Source organism: Euleptes europaea, chromosome 9 (assembly GCF_029931775.1).
Source record: "Euleptes europaea isolate rEulEur1 chromosome 9, rEulEur1.hap1, whole genome shotgun sequence".
Classification (NCBI taxonomy): Eukaryota; Metazoa; Chordata; class Lepidosauria; order Squamata; family Sphaerodactylidae; genus Euleptes; species Euleptes europaea.
The window spans coordinates 27,934,699-27,952,451 of record NC_079320.1 but is presented as its reverse complement, the minus strand read 5'-3'; the positions used below and the strand labels follow the sequence as shown (position 1 = coordinate 27,952,451).

Sequence of the window (17,753 nt, the reverse complement as noted above, 5' to 3'; positions counted from 1 at the left end):
ACACAAAAACATGAGAGAGGGTGACCCATCGAACAAAAGACCCTTTGAGTTCCTCGGAAAAGTAGACTTGGAGGAGGATGGAAAGAATCCAAGTGGCCCTATTATTTCCACTTGCACTAATTAGACATTTTTCTGTCAGCCATTGAGCACCGCTGAGAGGCCAAACTCACTGAATTCATTTCTAAAGTGTTTACAGAAGTTTGCATCTGTTTGTGTCTCTTCAGGAGGAAAATAAGCACTTCAATAGCATTGTGAAAAAATCTAAACCAAGTATCCTATTCTGGAGGGCCTGGCAGCTGCATAATTTAACTCTCCGCTCAATGCCGAAACCTCTTGTGTCCCTCTCCAAAACCAAATGGACACAAAATGGAGAAAAGTCAAGACAGGGCAAGAATATCATCTTCCTCCCCCCTCCTTCTCCTTAAAAGAAGACGGCATGCTGTGCCATGCACTCATAAATTTAACTTGGTGTCAATTGATCCTGCTGCAACCCTGTTTTTTCTTTCTTTCTAACAGTATTCTGAGAAATAATACCCGAGACATTTCACTGGCTGCCAAGTAGAACAACGGTTATTAGCCCACAAAAATACTGCTGCGTTCATATCAAATGGTCCAAAAACTATGTCCTCATGTTTTACAACAACATGTTTTACTACAAGAAGGTTGCATAATTTCTGTAGCTGTGGAATAAAATCCCAGATGCTCCAAGGTATAATCATAATGCGAAAGGGGCATCACTGTTAGTCTGTTGCAGCAAAATCAAACAGAAGTTTAGTGGTACCTTAAAGACTAACAGTTTATTCCAGTGTAAGCTCCATGACTCAGAGGTCATTTCATTAGGTGCATGGAAGATATATGTTGTTTGTGACTTTAAGCATAAATATAGCTCCTATGGATGCACACTTCATATATCTGATAAAGTGAGCTCCAACTCACAAAAGATGATGCTGAAACAAATTTTGTTAGCCTTTAAGGTGCCACTGGACTCCTGTTTGATTCTCCAAGATGTGAGAATTACTTCAAAACCCTTTCCATCCAGCAGGGATGAAGGCAATAGGAAAGAGCTATTGTTGCCACTGTTCGCCACTACTACCACTACTACTACTACTAGTCTTCAGGTCTTCTACTCTGTTACAGTCTTGCAAACCCTGCCTGACCAGCCTTAACATGTTGTACACATGTACACAGTGATAAATAGTATGCAAGTCCAAAGCATGCTTCCAAATCCATTTTGCCTGAAAGTGGCACTGCTGGTACTGTTGTATATAGAACCATGATGAATTTGGAAGTGTGCGAACGTACTGCCAATATGCACCACCTCTGCATGTGTAGGTGGAACAAAAAATACAGTCTGGGGCGCAACAGGTGATCTTAGTGATTCTGGGGCCCCAGAATCACTGCCACTCCCTATCACCCTCCTGCTGTGTCTACCCCTTGCCACTGGAGTTCAAGCAAGAGGTGCCCCAGAGAGGGAGGCAGTGGGAGAAGAAGTTGGTTTTTATACCCTGATTTTCTCTACCTTTAAGGAGTCTCAAAGCAGCTTACAATTGCCTTCCCTTCCTCTCCCCACAACAGGCATCCTGTGAGGTAGGTGGGACTGAGAGAGTTTGGAGAGAACTGTGACTAGCCCGAGGTCACCCAGCAGCCTTCATGTGGGGGTGGGTGGGGAAACTAACCTGGTTCACCAGATTAGAGTCCGCCATTCATGTGGAGGAGTGGGGAATCAAATCTGGTTCTCCACTGCTCTTAACCACTGCTCTTAACCACCACTGCTCTTAACCACCATGCTGGCTTCTGCCACTGGAAGCCAGCTGCTAGAACCTTGGATGGGAGTGGTGTGAGCGGCTGCAGCCGCCAAGCTGGCTGTCCCCTCCATTGGTGGGCATGGGTAGTCAGGCCCCCCTCAGTATGTGGCCTGGGGCAGCTGCCCCTGATGCCCATGGTTAAGGCTAGCCTTGTGGAGCACCAACGCACTTCAAGATCAACTAGAAGTTCTGGTCTCAAAAATATATACTACTCCTGTGGTCTTCAATCAAAATAAAGGATTGCTACAGTCTCTCCCGTGTGGCAGATTTGGTTAGACTGGCTAATTTCTGGGTGAGCTGTACTTGGTGTCACCACGATCATATCCACACATCATCAAGCAATCAGCTTGGTGTAGTGGTTAACAGTGGTGGTTTGGAGCGGTGGACTCTGATCTGGAGAACCGGGTTTGATTCCCCACTCCTCCACATGAGCGGCGGAGGCTAATCTGGTGAAGTGGATTTGTTTCCCCACTCCTACACACGAAGCCAGCTGGGTGACCTTGGGCAAGTCACAGCACTCTTAGAGCTCTCTCAGCCCCATCTACCTCACAGGGTGTCTGTTGTGGGGAGGGGAGGAGAAGGTGGTTGTAAGCCAGTTTGATTCTCCCATAAGTGGCAGAGAAAGTCAGCATATAAAAACCAACTCTTCTTCTTCTTCGCCTCCTCCCCCTCCTCCTGATTCACCTCCAAATTTCTTTGTGCTACAGATAGTATTTCTTGTCCCTTGCATTTGGACAGTGTCTGCCAAAGGGCCATCCCTCCTTTTTAATGTTATAGTTCTTTTTCTTTAATTTTGTAAAATTGAATTTGCTATTATCTATTAGAGAATCTCATGATTCTTCTGCTGATTTTCATTTTTGAGATACTATGAATATTTTATTTATTTATTTATTTATTTATGTTTCAACTTATACCCCGCCTTCAATCCACTGGCTGGGGCCGGGCTCAAGGCAACTAATAAGCCTTGTACAACTGCAGTTTCTCCAGTGTCCCAAGGTTTTGTGCACCCCACATAAAAGCTATCTGTCTCTATAAGTGTGCATAGGTGCACTGGCCCCAAGTTACCATCATTTACAATAAAGCAACCAAAACTGACAATCTGGAGAGAGAAATGTACATATGTAATGTAAAGGCATGAAGCACAACCAGGGACGATGAGGGAAAGCACGGATCAAGCCTCGTCTAACCAAAAAATAAAAATCTGCAAACCCCTTCCCCCCAAAAAAACCCCCCTCTGCAGTGGACATAGTTTCAGGAGATATCTATGTCTTGAAAGAAGGAGAGAGACAGAAGAATTGTACTTTGCCTGAACATCTGTTTCCGCGCTGTCAAATCTGTATGTGTAATTGAGTTTAGGGGCACAAAAGGAACTGCACGGCTGGGAAGGAGAGTCAGGTGGAGACAGAATTAGATTTGCGATGGATTTCTATACACCAATTAAAGGGTGGTGGGAGTGCAGGGGGGTGATGGGATGCAAAGTAGCTTTTATTGAAGGGCCTTTGCTTAGAAGGGCTGAGTGGATGGGTGTGCTGTTTTCATGGTTTCCCGCATTAGTGATCTAGCTCCTCCCAGTATTACACCTTTCATTTGGGTGCTAACGTTAGGTTCAATGCCAGGACACCTTGATTTGCCGACAACTGCAGCTGCTCCCAGGAAGAGAGCAAACACTTTTTACTGAAGCCATCTGCCGCTGGAGTTTGATAGGAAATGTGCAAATAGGAAGTTTCTTGCACACATCCACTTAGGAAGATGACCAAAACAGAAGGCGGTGAAGGAATTTGCAATGAGCCAGAATTAGGATGATCAGTAAATGAGACTATGGACTCCTTGGCGTCTCCTGAGAGAACAGCCAACTGGATCTGATTCTCGATATTTTCCTGGGTGACTACTACTTCTAATATACTGTGCATATTGTTGAGTGGGTGCTGCAAAGCAATAAATGGGGTAACAGCCTGTGCAAGATTTCTGACTCCGGAGTAAGTTTGCTTGAACAGAGAGAGGAGAAGCTGACACAGGCGGTCCCTTTCTGAGCATCTCAGCTGGATTCCCTTAAGTATGCTTTGTTGCCTATTCCTTGGAAACTAACTCAATGAGAGTGGCTCACGTGTGCCACTTTAAGAGCAAGTCAATATTTAAACAAAATCAATTATGATTTTTGATATTTGAGATAGCATATTTTGCTAGGTAACAGGAATGAGGAGTCAGTTCGACATACCAGTGGGGAAAATATTTTGGAAAGTCCTTGGCCTTCAAAGAAACAGAATCAGAATGCAGTATCTATCTGTCTGCCTGCCTGCCTGCCTGCCTGTCTATACCCAGCATGGTATAGTGGTTAAGAGTGGTGGTTTGGAGTGGTGGAGTCTAATCTGGAGAACCGGGTTTGATTCCCCACTCCTCCATATGAGCGGCAGAGGCTAATCTGGTGAACTGGATTTGTTTCCCCACTCCTACACATGAAGCCAATTGGGTGACCTTGGGCTAGTTACAGCTCTCTTAGAGCTCTCTCAGCCCCACCTACCTCACAGGGTGTCTGTTGTTGGGAGGGGAAGATAAGGTGATTGTAAGACGATTTGATTCTTTCTTAAGTGGTAGAGAAAGTCTGCATATAAAAACCTGCCTGCCTGCCTGCCTGTCTGTCTGTCTGCCTGCCTATCTATCTATCTATCTATCTATCTATCTAATCCCTCCCTTTCTCCAATGAGTTCAGCTACATGGTTTTCTCTTCCCCTTTTATTCTCACAACAACCCTGTTAAGCAGGTAAGGCTGAGAGCAGATGACTGGCTCAAGGTTACCCATGAATATCATAGCAGTGAGGGTATTTGAACTTGGTTCTCCCATTCCTAGTTCAGCCCTGTAACCTACACTAAACTGAGCTAGGTTTGAGTCCAGCAGCACCTTAGAGGCCAACAAGATTTTTGAAGTATGAGCTTTTGAGTCAAACCTCCTTTGTCAAATGTCTGATGAAGGGTGCTTTCACTCTCAAAAGCTCATACCCCAAAAATCTTGTCAGTCTCTAAGGGCCTACCAGACTTCAACTGAGCTCCTATACTGCTAATCAATGCAGCTACCCACAGAAACAGTACTAAACTGGTTCACAATACCACATGAGGGATGAACTAGTCAGGGGATGGGCGGCTGCTTTTTTCTGCAAACAGCGTGGCTTGCGATCTTATGATATGCTTAAGTCCAATACTGTTCCTTGAAATGTGAGTAAGGAACAAATCCAGATCCAATGGATACACAAGGTAGACAAATATGTCTTATTCGGTGCAGAAAAGGATCTGCTCGTGCAAAAGGTTGCCACGCAGAGTGGGACTGGCAGGTTATTTGGTTGAGCCTCCCCATACACCTCTGAAGCAAAAGGTCAAGAGTGCTGGTATAAATTGGAAGCATTCCTTTGTATGGGGAAGGGTGAGCAGTACTGTCCAAACTGACAATGCCACCATCTGCTGAGAGAGATGTTCTCATGTGGCTCTGAGTCAGACCCTGTCTTTTTGCTGTTTTCATATGTGGGGGAAAACTCAGCTGTAGTTACTAGCAAAGTAGATCAGCAGTCAAAGGTCTTGGTGGATCTTTCCAACCAATCTGTGCTTCCTCACCTCTGTCATGCCCCCTCTCCTAGTTTTTCTTCTCCCTTTAGAGTTTCGCATTACAGCTGCTCAGGTGTGAAGAAGCCAACTGTCTGGAATCTGGAGCTCACCCCCCTACAACCATCCCAACAGGCAGAGGAGGCTGGAATCTCCTGAAGGGCTGACTCTCAATGCTTGGTTTTCTCTATCCTCCCAGGAGGAGCAGGGAAGCATTGTGAATTGTGAGTTAACTCCCCCTCTCCCAATACACTTGGAAGACTAAAAGAAAAACCCAGTCAGTACCGATACAGGAAAATTCCAACCCTCAAGTAAGCAGCTATACCCCACCTTTTTGATTCATTCAGGGTTCTTTCGTTCCCATTCCCTGACAGACTCTCTAGACTCTTCCTTGTCCCTTTCCCCTAACTTTCCCTTCATCTTCTGTTTCTTTTGAACTGTGAGATGCTGGTCTCCAGGTAAAAGTAGAACTGATCTCCAGGTGACAGAGATCAGTTCCCCTGGAAAAAACAGCTGCTTTGGAGGGTGGACACTATGACATTATACCCCAGTGAGATCTTGCCCCACCCCAAAAACCCCCCTTCCCTAGGCTCCACCTCCAAAATTTCCAGGTCTTTCCCAATCCAGAGTTGGTAACCATGAACACATGGCATGCAGAATGTCCCAGGTTCAATCCCCGGCATCTCCAGTTAAAGGGACTAGGCAAGTAGGTGATGTGAAAGACCCCTGCCTGAGACCCTGGAGAGCCGTGGCCGGTCTGAGTTGACAATACTGACAGATGGACCAAGGGTCTGGTTCAGTATAAGGCAGCTTCATGTGTTCATGGTAGCATGTGTTCATGTGATTCTATGACCTTGGGCAGTTCATGGGAGGGAGGGCATCTCTTGGCCATCTTCTAGGGGTCACTGGGGGTTTGTGTGGGAGGTAGTTGTGAGTTTCCTGCATTGTGCAGGGGGTTGGACTAGATGACCCTGGTGGTCCCTTCCAACTCTATGATTCTATGACTATAAATAAATAAATAGCTAATGAAGGAAATAAATAAAGGAAGCCACAGCCCTCAGTTTGCAAGACCCGAGCAAGGATGTTAACAATAGAACGATTGGGAGGTTATTAATTCATAGGGTTGCCATAAGTCAGAAGCAAACTGACGGCATATAACACACACATTATTGCTATTATTATTATTGCTATTATTATTGCTATTATTATTGTTGTTGTTGTTGTTATTCAAGGCGAATATTTCACATTGCTGTGAGATGACTGTTTCCCATTACATCTGGCAGATTTGGATTTCTTCCCCCCACCCCCACCCCAGACTTCCTTTTATGAGCATTTTTCGCTTTTGGCTGTTTTGCACAATAGGTTCCTGCAGCCAATGCCTAGCTGAGCTGTTTAAAAGGATGATGTCAGCAGCATCGGTTGCTTTGCATACTCAACAGAGCAACAGCCTGCAAACAAAGCACGGCTTGTAACAATGAGAGACTAAGTCAAACTTCCAGACCGGGCACCCAAGTGCTCTCGTAGAGATACTTGGAGATCAGTGAAACTACTCCATAAGAAAGATGCTGCACACTGTGAATAAGGATCACAAAAATCTGGCCTGCCCGAATAATAAACACTCCATTAAAGGATCCCAAAGCACTTTACAAACACCGGCTCATTCCTCTGGAGAGCTTATTCTCATCTCACCACTTTAGAATAAACTCAGATGAAACATGTTAAAAGTTCCCCCTAAACAATATCAACAAAGGCTTATTTCTCTTTCAGAGGGAATTAAAATAAGTCTTTCAACACCCCCCCTCCCCTGGTGAAAAGAGAACATTCAGAATTTTATCCTCCCCCATCAATCTGCACACTCTTCAGCATAATTTCCCCTTCACCAGCTCGATCAAAGTTCTGAAGAAACTTTTTACTGTGCCTTGAAATTTTAGTTTTTTAAAAAAGGGAACGAAAGAGAACAGGGGTAACCCTTTTCTTGACTAATACTAATAATATGGGTCAAAGTGCCAGTCAATCCACAATTAAATGGGAAACAAAACAAGTGGTATCCCTTTTTCCCCACAATACAATAGCGCTGGAATATAAATTACCAAGGAAGATGAAATAATACTTCAAAGCCCGTAGGGAAAAGGGAGTGCCATCGTTAGAAAGTATTTTTAAGGCGGGATGAAACATTGAAGATGAGGGTAACCCCATGGACTTTGGGGTGCGTTGCTGAATAGTCTCAAACTAGCATGAGGTAGGATTGTAGGGCCCTATAGTCTATGACCCCATGATATGCTTTGTTTGGCCGGGGCAGCTGCAGTTATCAACAGATGTTTCGGCAATAAATAATTGGTATCATTGCAGAGAAGGCTCATCTACCTGGGGTGAGAGGATAATGCCTGCAAGCACTGCTCCGCTATTACAGCCGCATTAATCTCCCATCTATCCAGGTTTCTTGGGGAGTTTACTGCAGGTGTTTATCCTGGGAGAGAGCAGACAAATGCGCTCTGGTCTGAACGCTTTGTGGGCATTGTAAAAGGGTCAACCTCCACCATAAATTTCCGTCTGAGGCCACACACACCAAAAAGGAAAGGGAAGGGGGGGAAGGGGGGAAGGGGAGGAGGAAGAAAATACACCAAAACAAATTCAGAATTACAATAAAACTCCACTTAGTGCTGGAATTTGTGTAAAAACAAACCCGCCCACTTTATCTAGGGGTACACAAGGAAGTAGAAAAGAAGGGCTTTCTTACAAAGCTCCAGTAGGGCAGATCTCTTTAAGCCATTTTGCATTCGGGGCAAATGACATCTGGCAGTAACCCAGGCTGTCACCTATTAACTACGGATGTCCAAATAGAGGCACCTGTTTGGCCGCTGTGTGAACAGACTGCTGGACTTGATGGGCCTTGGTTTGATCCAGCATGGCTTTTCTGACGTTATTATGCCCCTTGAATTTATTTTAGTGTTTGAATGAATTCCTTGTGAGCTTTTTCTGTACTATTCCTGTTTTCTTCCTTAGTTTTCTCATTTCTGCTTGTTTCTTTGGCAACATTTTTACAGAGGGCTGTTGGTTTGGGCAAGTGTTCAGTGTGTTGGACAAAGGTCTGGGAGGCCTGGATTTGAATCCCTCCTCAGCAATGAAGCTTGCTGGGTAGCCCCAGGCCAGTCACTTACTCCCAGTCTTACATATCTCACAGGGTTCTTGAGAGGATAAAATGGGGATGATTGCTGAGCTCCTCAAAGAAAGAGTGGGATTAAAAAATGCCCTAGATAGATAGGTTTTACACTCGACACCGTTTCGAAACATTTATGTATTATGAAGCACAATTCACACCATTGATATGCAAAAAACTGGCCTCTTATTTTAGCACCAATTTTATTTCCAAATTTCATTATTTTTGGATGGAGGAAAAAGACAACCTCACTTGTGCCTTGAGCACTGAGAATCTGTTAAAGAAACTACATCTTACAAATTGTTAGGAAATTCAGAAGCATTCTTACTATGAATCAGAGGTGGATTGGCAAGAAAAAGGGCTCTGGAAAGGCCCCACCCACCCCATCAATGGTGCGTGTGTGTGTGTGGGGGGAGGAGCAACAAACAGCTCTCATACTGCTGCAGTGAGTGAGCCAGATGCTCTGGCCTTTTGTGGGGCAATGAACCCCCATGGTGAGCCACCCCCCTGCCCTGGCCCTGTGTGGGTTTGTGGCAGTGGCTTGCCTGCTCCACAGGGGGCTGGAGGGTAAGAGATTCAAAACAGATAAAAGGAAGTATTTCTTCACACAACACATAGTTAAATGGTGGGACACCCTGCCCCAGGATGTGGTGTTGGCTGCCAACTTGGAAAGCTTTAAGAGGGGAGTGGACATGTTCACGGAGGGCTATTCATGGCTACTAGTCAAAATGGACAGTAGCCATGATGCATGCCTATTCTCTCCTATTCTCAGAGGAGCATGCCTATTATATTAGGTGCTTTGGAACCCAGGCAGGACAATGCTGCTGCAATTGTCTTGTTTGTGGGCTTCCTAGAGGCACCTGGTTGGCCACTGTGTGAACAGACTGCTAGACTTGATGGGCCTTGGTCCAGCATGGCCTTTCTTATGTTCTTTTGAGTCAACCAAACAGGCAAAAGGGCTGCCCCTCTTTTGGGGCTAGGCTGTCTCTGGCAGTGTACAGTCATCAGCCCACCAAGAATTTCCCCGGTGGCCTTGATGGTCAATCTGCCCCTGCTGTCAATTCATCCTACAGACCACAACTTCTCTCTCTTACACACACTCTACCTGTTGCGCTGTTCCAGCTATTTCTGGTAGTGTTTGAGTTCCTATGCACACATGAAAGAACTTCTGTGTTTATTCCAGCTGGAAAAAAGGGGAAGGCAGGCAATTCTGTGTCTGCAAATGGATCAATGGGATACTGCTCTTGAAACACATGAAGCTGCCTTTTACTGAATCAGACCCTTGGTCCATCAAAGTCAGTATTGTCTACTCAGACTGGCAGCAGCTCTCCAGGGTCTCAGGCAGAGGTCTTTCACATCACCTACTTGCCTAGTCCCTTTAATTGAAGATGCCGGGGATTGAACCTGGGACCTTCTGCAAGCAAAGCAGATGCTCTACCGCTGAGCCACGGCCCCTCCTGGACATAAAGATTCCATCCATTGATCCCTATGCACAGCAAAAATACCATGCATGCATGCAGTTGCTCGACATCCAGCAAAATTAAAGGTGAACATCAAAAGCTACTATGAAATATTTGGTTAGAGAAACATGTAGATAACGGTGACCTGGTAGACGTTATGTATGTGGCCTTTCAAAAAGCTTTTGACAAGTTAACTCAACAAAGACTCCTGGGTCATGGGGTAAGAGGACGGGTTCTTTCATAGATTAAAAACTGGCTAAATGAAAGAAAGCAGGGAGTAGAAATAAATGGACTGTTCTCTCAATGGAGGGAAGTAAGCAGTGGGGTCCCACAAGGATCAGTATTGGGGCCGGTGCTATTTAATTTGTTCATAAATGATCTGGAACTGGGGATGAACAATGTAGTGGCCAGGTTTGCAGATGACACAAAATTATACAGGATGGTGAAAACCAAGGTCAACTGTGAAGCGCTCCAGGAGGTTCTCCACAAATTGGGTAAGTGAGAAACAACGTGCCAACATTGGAACAAAAAATCCCAACTACAAGTATATGCTAATATAGCCTGAACTTGCTGAGATCAAGAGGGAAAGAGACCTTGGTGTCGTAGTGGGTAGCTCAATGAAAATGTTAACCAAGTGTGCAGTAGCAGTGAAAAAGGCAAAGTCTATGATGGGGATTATTAGGAAAGGGATTGAAAATACAACACCTAAAATTCTAATGCACCTGTATAAACCTGTATAAACCTATAATGAGGCCTCATTTGGAACATGGTGTGATGGACCTCTCCTCCATGAATCTGTCTAATTCCCTTTTAAAGCTATCTATGCTCATGGCTACCACTACCTCTATTGGCAGAGAATTCCACAGTTGAAGTAGTCATTGAGTAAAGAACAATTTCCTTTTGTTTGTCCTGAACCTGTTTCCCAACAATTTCATTGCATGCTCTTAGTTCTAGTATTATGGAAGAGGGGGGATAGCTCCCTCTATCCCCATGTGCAATTTTATAAACCTCTATCTTGTCTCTTCTTATCTGCCTTCTTTCTACACTGACAAGTCCCAGACTCTCCAGCCTTTCCTCATAAGGAAGGTGCTCCACCTCCCTAACCATCTTGGTTGCCCTCTTTTGTATTTTACCCAACTCTGTAATATCCTTTTTGAGATACAGTGACCAGAATTGAGTTAAAGAAAAAAATATTATGAAGAAAGGGAAAACCTGCCCCACGATGTGGTGATGGCTGCCAGCCTGGAGGGCTTTAAGAGGGGAGTGGACATATTCATGGAGGAGAGGGGTATTCATGGCTATTAGAATGGATACTAGTCATGCTGCATACCTATTCTCTCTAGTATCAGAGGAGCATGCCTATTATTTTGGGTGCGGTGGAACACAGGCAGGATGGTGCTGCTGCAGTCGTCTTGTTTGTGGCTTCCTAGAGGCACCTGGTTGGCCACTGTGTGAACAGACTGCTGGACTTGATGGGCCTTGGTCTGATCCAGCAGGGCCTTTCTTATGTTCTTATGGACAATTGCATGAGAATGTTGTGTGAAAGCTTAAAAAAGAAAAAAGAACCTGCTGCAGTTGGGGTGAGGGTAGAATGTGGAGCCGAAGGCCCCTGTGGAAGCAGCCTTAACCTCAGTTCTGTTGAGGGCGAGGAGAATGCAGCCACTGACCTCAGTGCAACCAGGAACGCAGTTGTCCTTTGGCAGAAGCAACAGTTGAAGAATGGGGGTCATTTGGGTAACAGGGAAGCCTGCCCTTGGTTAGCTCACTGCCCATCCCAGTGCAGGTTTTAAGGGGTAGGTGTCTAGCACGGCATACCAGTAACTCATGCAGTCTTGCAATGATCACATCTTTTAGGTTTGTTTTGTCTTCGTGGTCGATGGCTTGTTTGTATTGCCATCTTTCTGGCACGAAGGGCCACTTCATTTCCTTTGCCTCTTCGATTAGGGTCTTCAGATCATCAGGGAGAAAAGCTGCAAAGGTCAAAGTGCAGATAAAGTGATTGGGTCACTAAGGTTACAAGGTGGCACCCCCAACCTGCCCCCTCCCCTGCAGCATTCTCTTCCCCGCCTTGCTTCTCAGTGGCTACAATCTGTTGTTTCTCCCAAGGTTTGAGTAATAATGGTAGGCTGTCATCAGGTAATTTCCTCTGCTCTGCCCTGCAGGTAAACTGAAGCTGTCTGCCATGAAAAGAAGGAGTTTATCAGGAAGAGAAACACATACGGCAACTGCTTTGAGAAAAACAGGAGACAGAAAGGAACAGAAGAAAGGCATTCCCTAGAAATTTGGGCTGAGTGTGCAAAAGTAGCAACTTAATAGCTTGATTCTTGGCACTAAATAAATGCTGAGAACTTTATTTCTTATATCTGCATTCCAGCCTTTTTCTTAGGAACCCTTAGAAGTATTTTGGCATCACGATACCCTTGTGAAGTAGGTTAAGGCCAGAGGTAATGAGTCTATCCTGTGGCCTTTAGTCATGGGATCTAATCAGAACCTCCAAGTCCAGAGGCAGTATACCTTTGAATAGCAGATGCTGGAGGCAAACAGCAAGGAAGGGTTACCGGGTTTGATTATTATTTTATTTTTATTATTTTATTAAACTTATATCCCACCCGCCCCAGCAAAAAAAAGCTGGGCTCAGGATCACTCAGATCCAAGCAGCTTTTCCGCTGGTGAAATGGGGAGGTGGGGAGTCCCCTTTGACCACCAAAAATGCTATGCTGAGAGTTATGAGATCTGAATGGACAAAAGCCATGTGAGACGGGGGCTGTAGTAAGGAGGGAAATTGAGTAGAACAGCTGGATGGATCCAACCCCTTGTCTTGTTGCCCTTCTTGTAAGTTGCCCAGAGTTATCTGGATACTGTTGGAAACAGAATACAAAACTAGATGGACCTCTGCTCTAATCCAGAAGGATTTGTCCTTATGGTCCTATAGCACTAGACCAAGACCATCAAGTGAACTTCATGGCTGAGTAGTAAGTAGTGAGAAAGCCAGCGTGGTGTAGTGGTTAAGAGCAATGGTTTGGAGTGGTGGAGTCTGATCTGGAGAACGGGTTTGATTCCCCCACTCCTCCACATGAGCGACGGAGGCTAATCTGGTGAACCGGGTTGGTTTCCCCACTCCTACACACGAAGCCAGCTGGGTGGCCTCGGGCTAGTCACAGTTCTATTAAGAGCTCTCTCAGCCACCCCTTCCTCACAGGGTGTTTGTTGTGGGGAGGGGAAGGGAAGAAGATTGTAAGCCGGTTTGATTCTCCCTTAAGTGCTAGAGAAAGTCGGCATATGAAAACTAACTCTTCTTCTTCTACATGTCACTGTAGTACATATTAGTAATGTTAAAAGAGTATTAAGGAGAACAGATGTGTACTCCTGATGTTAAAATACATTCTGCAAAGAGGAAGTGTGCAAAGTCATTTATTAAATCAGGATGGTAAGAATGACCTTGAGATGCAGACATAGCAGGGATGAACAAACATAATTACTTCCTTCCTTCCTTCCTTCCTTCCTTCCTTCCTTCCTTCCTTCCTTCCTTCCTTCCTTCCTTCCATCCATCCATCCATCCATCCATCCATCCATCCATCCATCCATCCATCCATGAAAAATACACTATAATTTGATGACAATATTGTCTGGGAAACAAGACAACCTTCAGGGCTTCAAGACCAAAAATTCCTTTGGTTTAAACTCCTGTCCTCCTGGTACACTGTCATAAGCGCATGTGGCTTTGGTGAATTTGATAGGCTTTTAAAAAAGAACCAGCCAGGAAAAAAGACATATTGGTGTACTCTCTTAACCTCCTACAGAATAATCCCAGATTGTGGAATTTTACATGGACTGTGATGTTATTAATGTTATGGGCAGTCTAAAAGCAGAGCAGTCTAAGGGCGGTGGATCCTAGGAAAACCCTGAGCCGCTGATCCTTTACTTCCTGAAGCAGTTTACCTGAAGGGCCATGGCTAATCTAGTGATTATTAGGGCACTGATGTACCTTATCTGGAACTAAACCGATTATTTATCATGCTCTGCAGCGTTTAATAGGAGAAACTGAAGCAGAAGAAAGGGCTACCTGATTAGAAGCTCAATAGCCCATTCTAAAGAGTGATAATAAAGCTGAAAGGAATTTGTGACAAGGAAACAAAAGTGCTCTTTGTGGGGTGAAATGAAAGGACATCTAAAAGAGACACACACCCGCCTTCACACATAAACTATATTCACAAATGTCAGAGTGCCACAGACAGAGAAGGCTGGAGCCCAAATGAACAGAACATAAGCAGAAGATGCCCATGTCTCACAGGATTTATATACCCACAGAAACAGGCAGTTGCGATTCAAACCAGCAAGAGAACCAGGCTGGGTGTATCATGCACTTTGTCTGACAGGAAGGAAAATCCAGGTTTCTCAGACTGGCTCTCAGCAAGTTAGAGAGTAACATTCAGATGGATTGGTTTAATATATAATAATCTTCTTAACAAAGAATTATTCTACTCAGGCAGTAAAGGGTGGAGGGGGAAATGGTTGAAAGCACTGGCAACCTAATATGTCACACATTCAAAATTTTGACAGCACAAGATTGTGGGTCGGAGCCTGATATATTGTGGACAGTTGTGAATTTGTTGATGTTCCCTTATTGTATGGTTATAGTTATTTTAACATGATCTCTTAAGGTAAAAGTCTTTGCTTTAGTTTCATGTCTCACTTGTGTCGTTGGTTGCTGGCTGCGGCTGGTTACGGCCTAGCAGGGCCCAGACCTAGCTTATGTTCTAATAAGGTTCTGTCCTGTTTTGGTATTGGGTGCTGTGGAGTTATTACAGATCCTATGGACCACTTGCGATAAGGGCAATACTTTCCTTCCATGTCTTTTGCAGATGCAAGAGGGCAAGTGCCCCCATTCGTGGGCTGGATCCTTGGGATCCAACCCACTGAACTCAAAAACATCTTGCAGAAATAATGAAACTGTTTCATGTCACTATTAACACGTGAAAATTTTACCATTGTTGAGTAATAAATTCCAAAATCGCAGCCATGGAACTCTTCAAGTCAAAGAGTCTTGCAGCCCCATAACAATTAATATATTTATTGTGTAATGACCTTTTATTGGCAAGCACCTATTTAGTCAGATGACACAAGTTAATTTTCTTATTTTTTAAAAATAAGCATGGTCAAAAACCAGATTCTTTCTATCACACTCCTGGCATTTACATACTTTTGTTCAAAATATCAGATGTCAGAGAATGTTCCTTCAATATGCACAATGTATTTTCGTTTCAAAAACCACGTTTTGAAGGTGCTAAAAGATTTGAATTCTCCATCTTGTACCAGCAAAAAACTGTGTTGGGAGAAGCTGTCAAAAACTTCAGGGATGGGGATGGATGGACTTCAGCGAAAGGAAAACAAATAACAGCCAGCATTCAGAAGTTGCATTAATTTTTGTTATAATTGAAATTTATGTGCATCGCCAAACTTTGGGCACATTGTTTTTCTCAAACGAAAACCGCTCCTTACAGCCTCATGTTTACTGAAGCTTTAAATGAGAAGTGACAGCAATTCACTGGTACAAAGTAGGCTTCCTACCCCTGCCTGCCTTCTAGCTCACATCCCATTCATGTCCTAGAAATCCAGTAATCTTTTGACACTTGTCTGCTGGGAGACAAAAAAAAAATAGGGCATGGTGGGGATGGCGGAAGCTCTGTGCAATTGGCTCTCTGGCACCTGGTACCCTTTCGCGGGGCCCTCACCTCCATTCTGCTGATGCCTGCTTGCGACTCCCTCGGATTGGTCCGCCACCTCCAGGGAGAGCCGATCCAGCTCTTGCTTGCATTCCTGCAACAGGACGGCCACCATTTTTTGATTATTCATGACACTTGCTCCCACTCAGCTGAGAATCGGGAAGCGGTGGGCGGGGGAGGGGTCGTCCCTGGGCGTGCGGCGATCAATTACCTAGGAGAAGACACAGATTCCACATGAAAAGGATCTTTTTCAGGCCGAGCTACCTGGTGAACAAAAGAAACGGGGGAGATGATTAACGAAAGCATCATCAATTATCTGTGAGGCTCAAGCAGGGAGGGATAATGGGGGAAGTACACGACAGCCCCAGAGGACTTTATTAGAGAAGGGTGTGAAATTACTCCAGGGTCCATGTGATGTGACAATCTGCACAAGACAAACATCTCGGAGAGGCTGGAGCATGAAGAGAGAAAGGGTTTGCTTCTCAATACAGCTGTAAAGTCCCAAACAGTGAACTGGCCAGCCAGGGGGTGCATAAAAATCCTTTGCACGCACGAAAACAAGCGCTTAAAGCCAGAACCCTAATGGTAAAAAGACCTTTTAACCTCACACTGCAGTGAAGCGCCATGATTTTAGGAATACTAGCTGCGTTACATCAGATATTCTTTCTGGAGATGGTAGAAAACACTTGAGGAACAAGCGCAATTATAATCCCTACACAACATGGTAGATGGAACATGGTGACTCCTTGGTAATTCCCCAGCCAGCAAACAGACTCTGCACAGTTTTCCTGCCATGCTATTGTGATCTGTATAAAGGGGCCCATGGCTCAGTGACAGAGCACATTCTTTACATGCAGGAGGTTCAATTCCATGGCATCTCCAGTTAAAAGATTTGAGATAACGCCTGTGGGTGGAGCTGAAGAGTATCGATGGCACAGGGTTCACTGAAAATGAAATCCATACGGTCAGTCCTCTCCCCATAATATTAGAGGAACTCTCTGCAGGACATGATGTCATCATGTCATAAGTTCCCCTGCCAAAGCCTGTTGGGAAATTCGTATGGCATCATGGTACATGGGCTAGTTTCACTAGATCCTTTGGGGAACCAGGAGAAGAACATAAGAACATAAGAAAGGCCCTGCTGGATCAGACCAAGGCCCATCAAGTCCAGCAGTCTGTTCACACAGTGGCCAACCAGGGGCCTCTAGGAAGCCCACTAACATGAGAAGAAGGGGAGGGGCTGCGGCTCAGTGGTAGAGCATCTACTCGGCATGCAGAAGGTCCTAGGTCCAATCCCCAGCATCTCCAGTTAAAAGGACTAGGCAAGTAGGTGATGTGAAGGACTTCTACCTGAGACCCCGGAGAGCCTCTGCCGGTCTGAGAAGACAATACTGACTTTGATGGAGCCAGAAGGACCCCCACTTCTTTTGTCTCCCTCTTTCTATAGAGAGGTTGCGCCTGATAATATACCCAAACAACCAGGCACGACAAACTCCACATGGAAACGAGCAGAAAAAAACCCGACAGAAATTTAGGACACAACAGAATTAAACACCAATGTCTTTAATTGTATGTCTGTTACTATTCTAACACCCACCCTCTCCTTGAAGAGGATAAAGGCTCTAACCCAACCCTGGGTACCTCAAGCCAGCATCTAGCAACTAACTAAAAACCCACCCATTTTTTTCCCAAGTGACACTGTGGCAATAGAATCTTCATTGGCTGCATCCCCTATTTATGACAGGAAAGGGAAAGGGGGATTTAACCCCCACCTGGTTGGCCACTGTGTGAACAGACTGCTGGACTTGATGGGCCTTGGTCTGATCCAGCAGGGCCTTTCTTATGTTCTATTAATCAAAACCAGGCTTTCTGCACCATTGTTTGTAGGTTTGAAAAAGAACATTTTTATTAACTTCCGTGTCAAACAAACAATAGCTGCAGTTCAAAATATTGTCGAAGGCTTTCACGGTCAGAGTTCATTGGTTCTTGTAGGTTATCCGGGCTGTGTAACCGTGGTCTT

At 44.8% G+C, this 17,753-nt stretch overlaps 1 protein-coding gene across 1 annotated transcript in view; it reads right to left on the bottom strand.

Annotated features, from left to right (window-relative positions):
- ALPK1 (alpha kinase 1) overlaps positions 1 to 15,872 on the bottom strand; it is a 41,897-nt gene extending 26,025 nt beyond the window's left edge. The window contains exons 1-2 of the mRNA XM_056855707.1: positions 15,743 to 15,872; positions 11,826 to 11,980 (exon numbers count right to left, since the gene is read on the bottom strand). Of these exons, the coding sequence (XP_056711685.1) occupies positions 11,826 to 11,980; positions 15,743 to 15,863 (276 nt within the window). The 5' untranslated portion in view covers positions 15,864 to 15,872. The remainder of the gene's footprint in view (positions 1 to 11,825; positions 11,981 to 15,742) is intronic.
- Between the last annotated feature and the right edge of the window lie 1,881 nt (positions 15,873 to 17,753).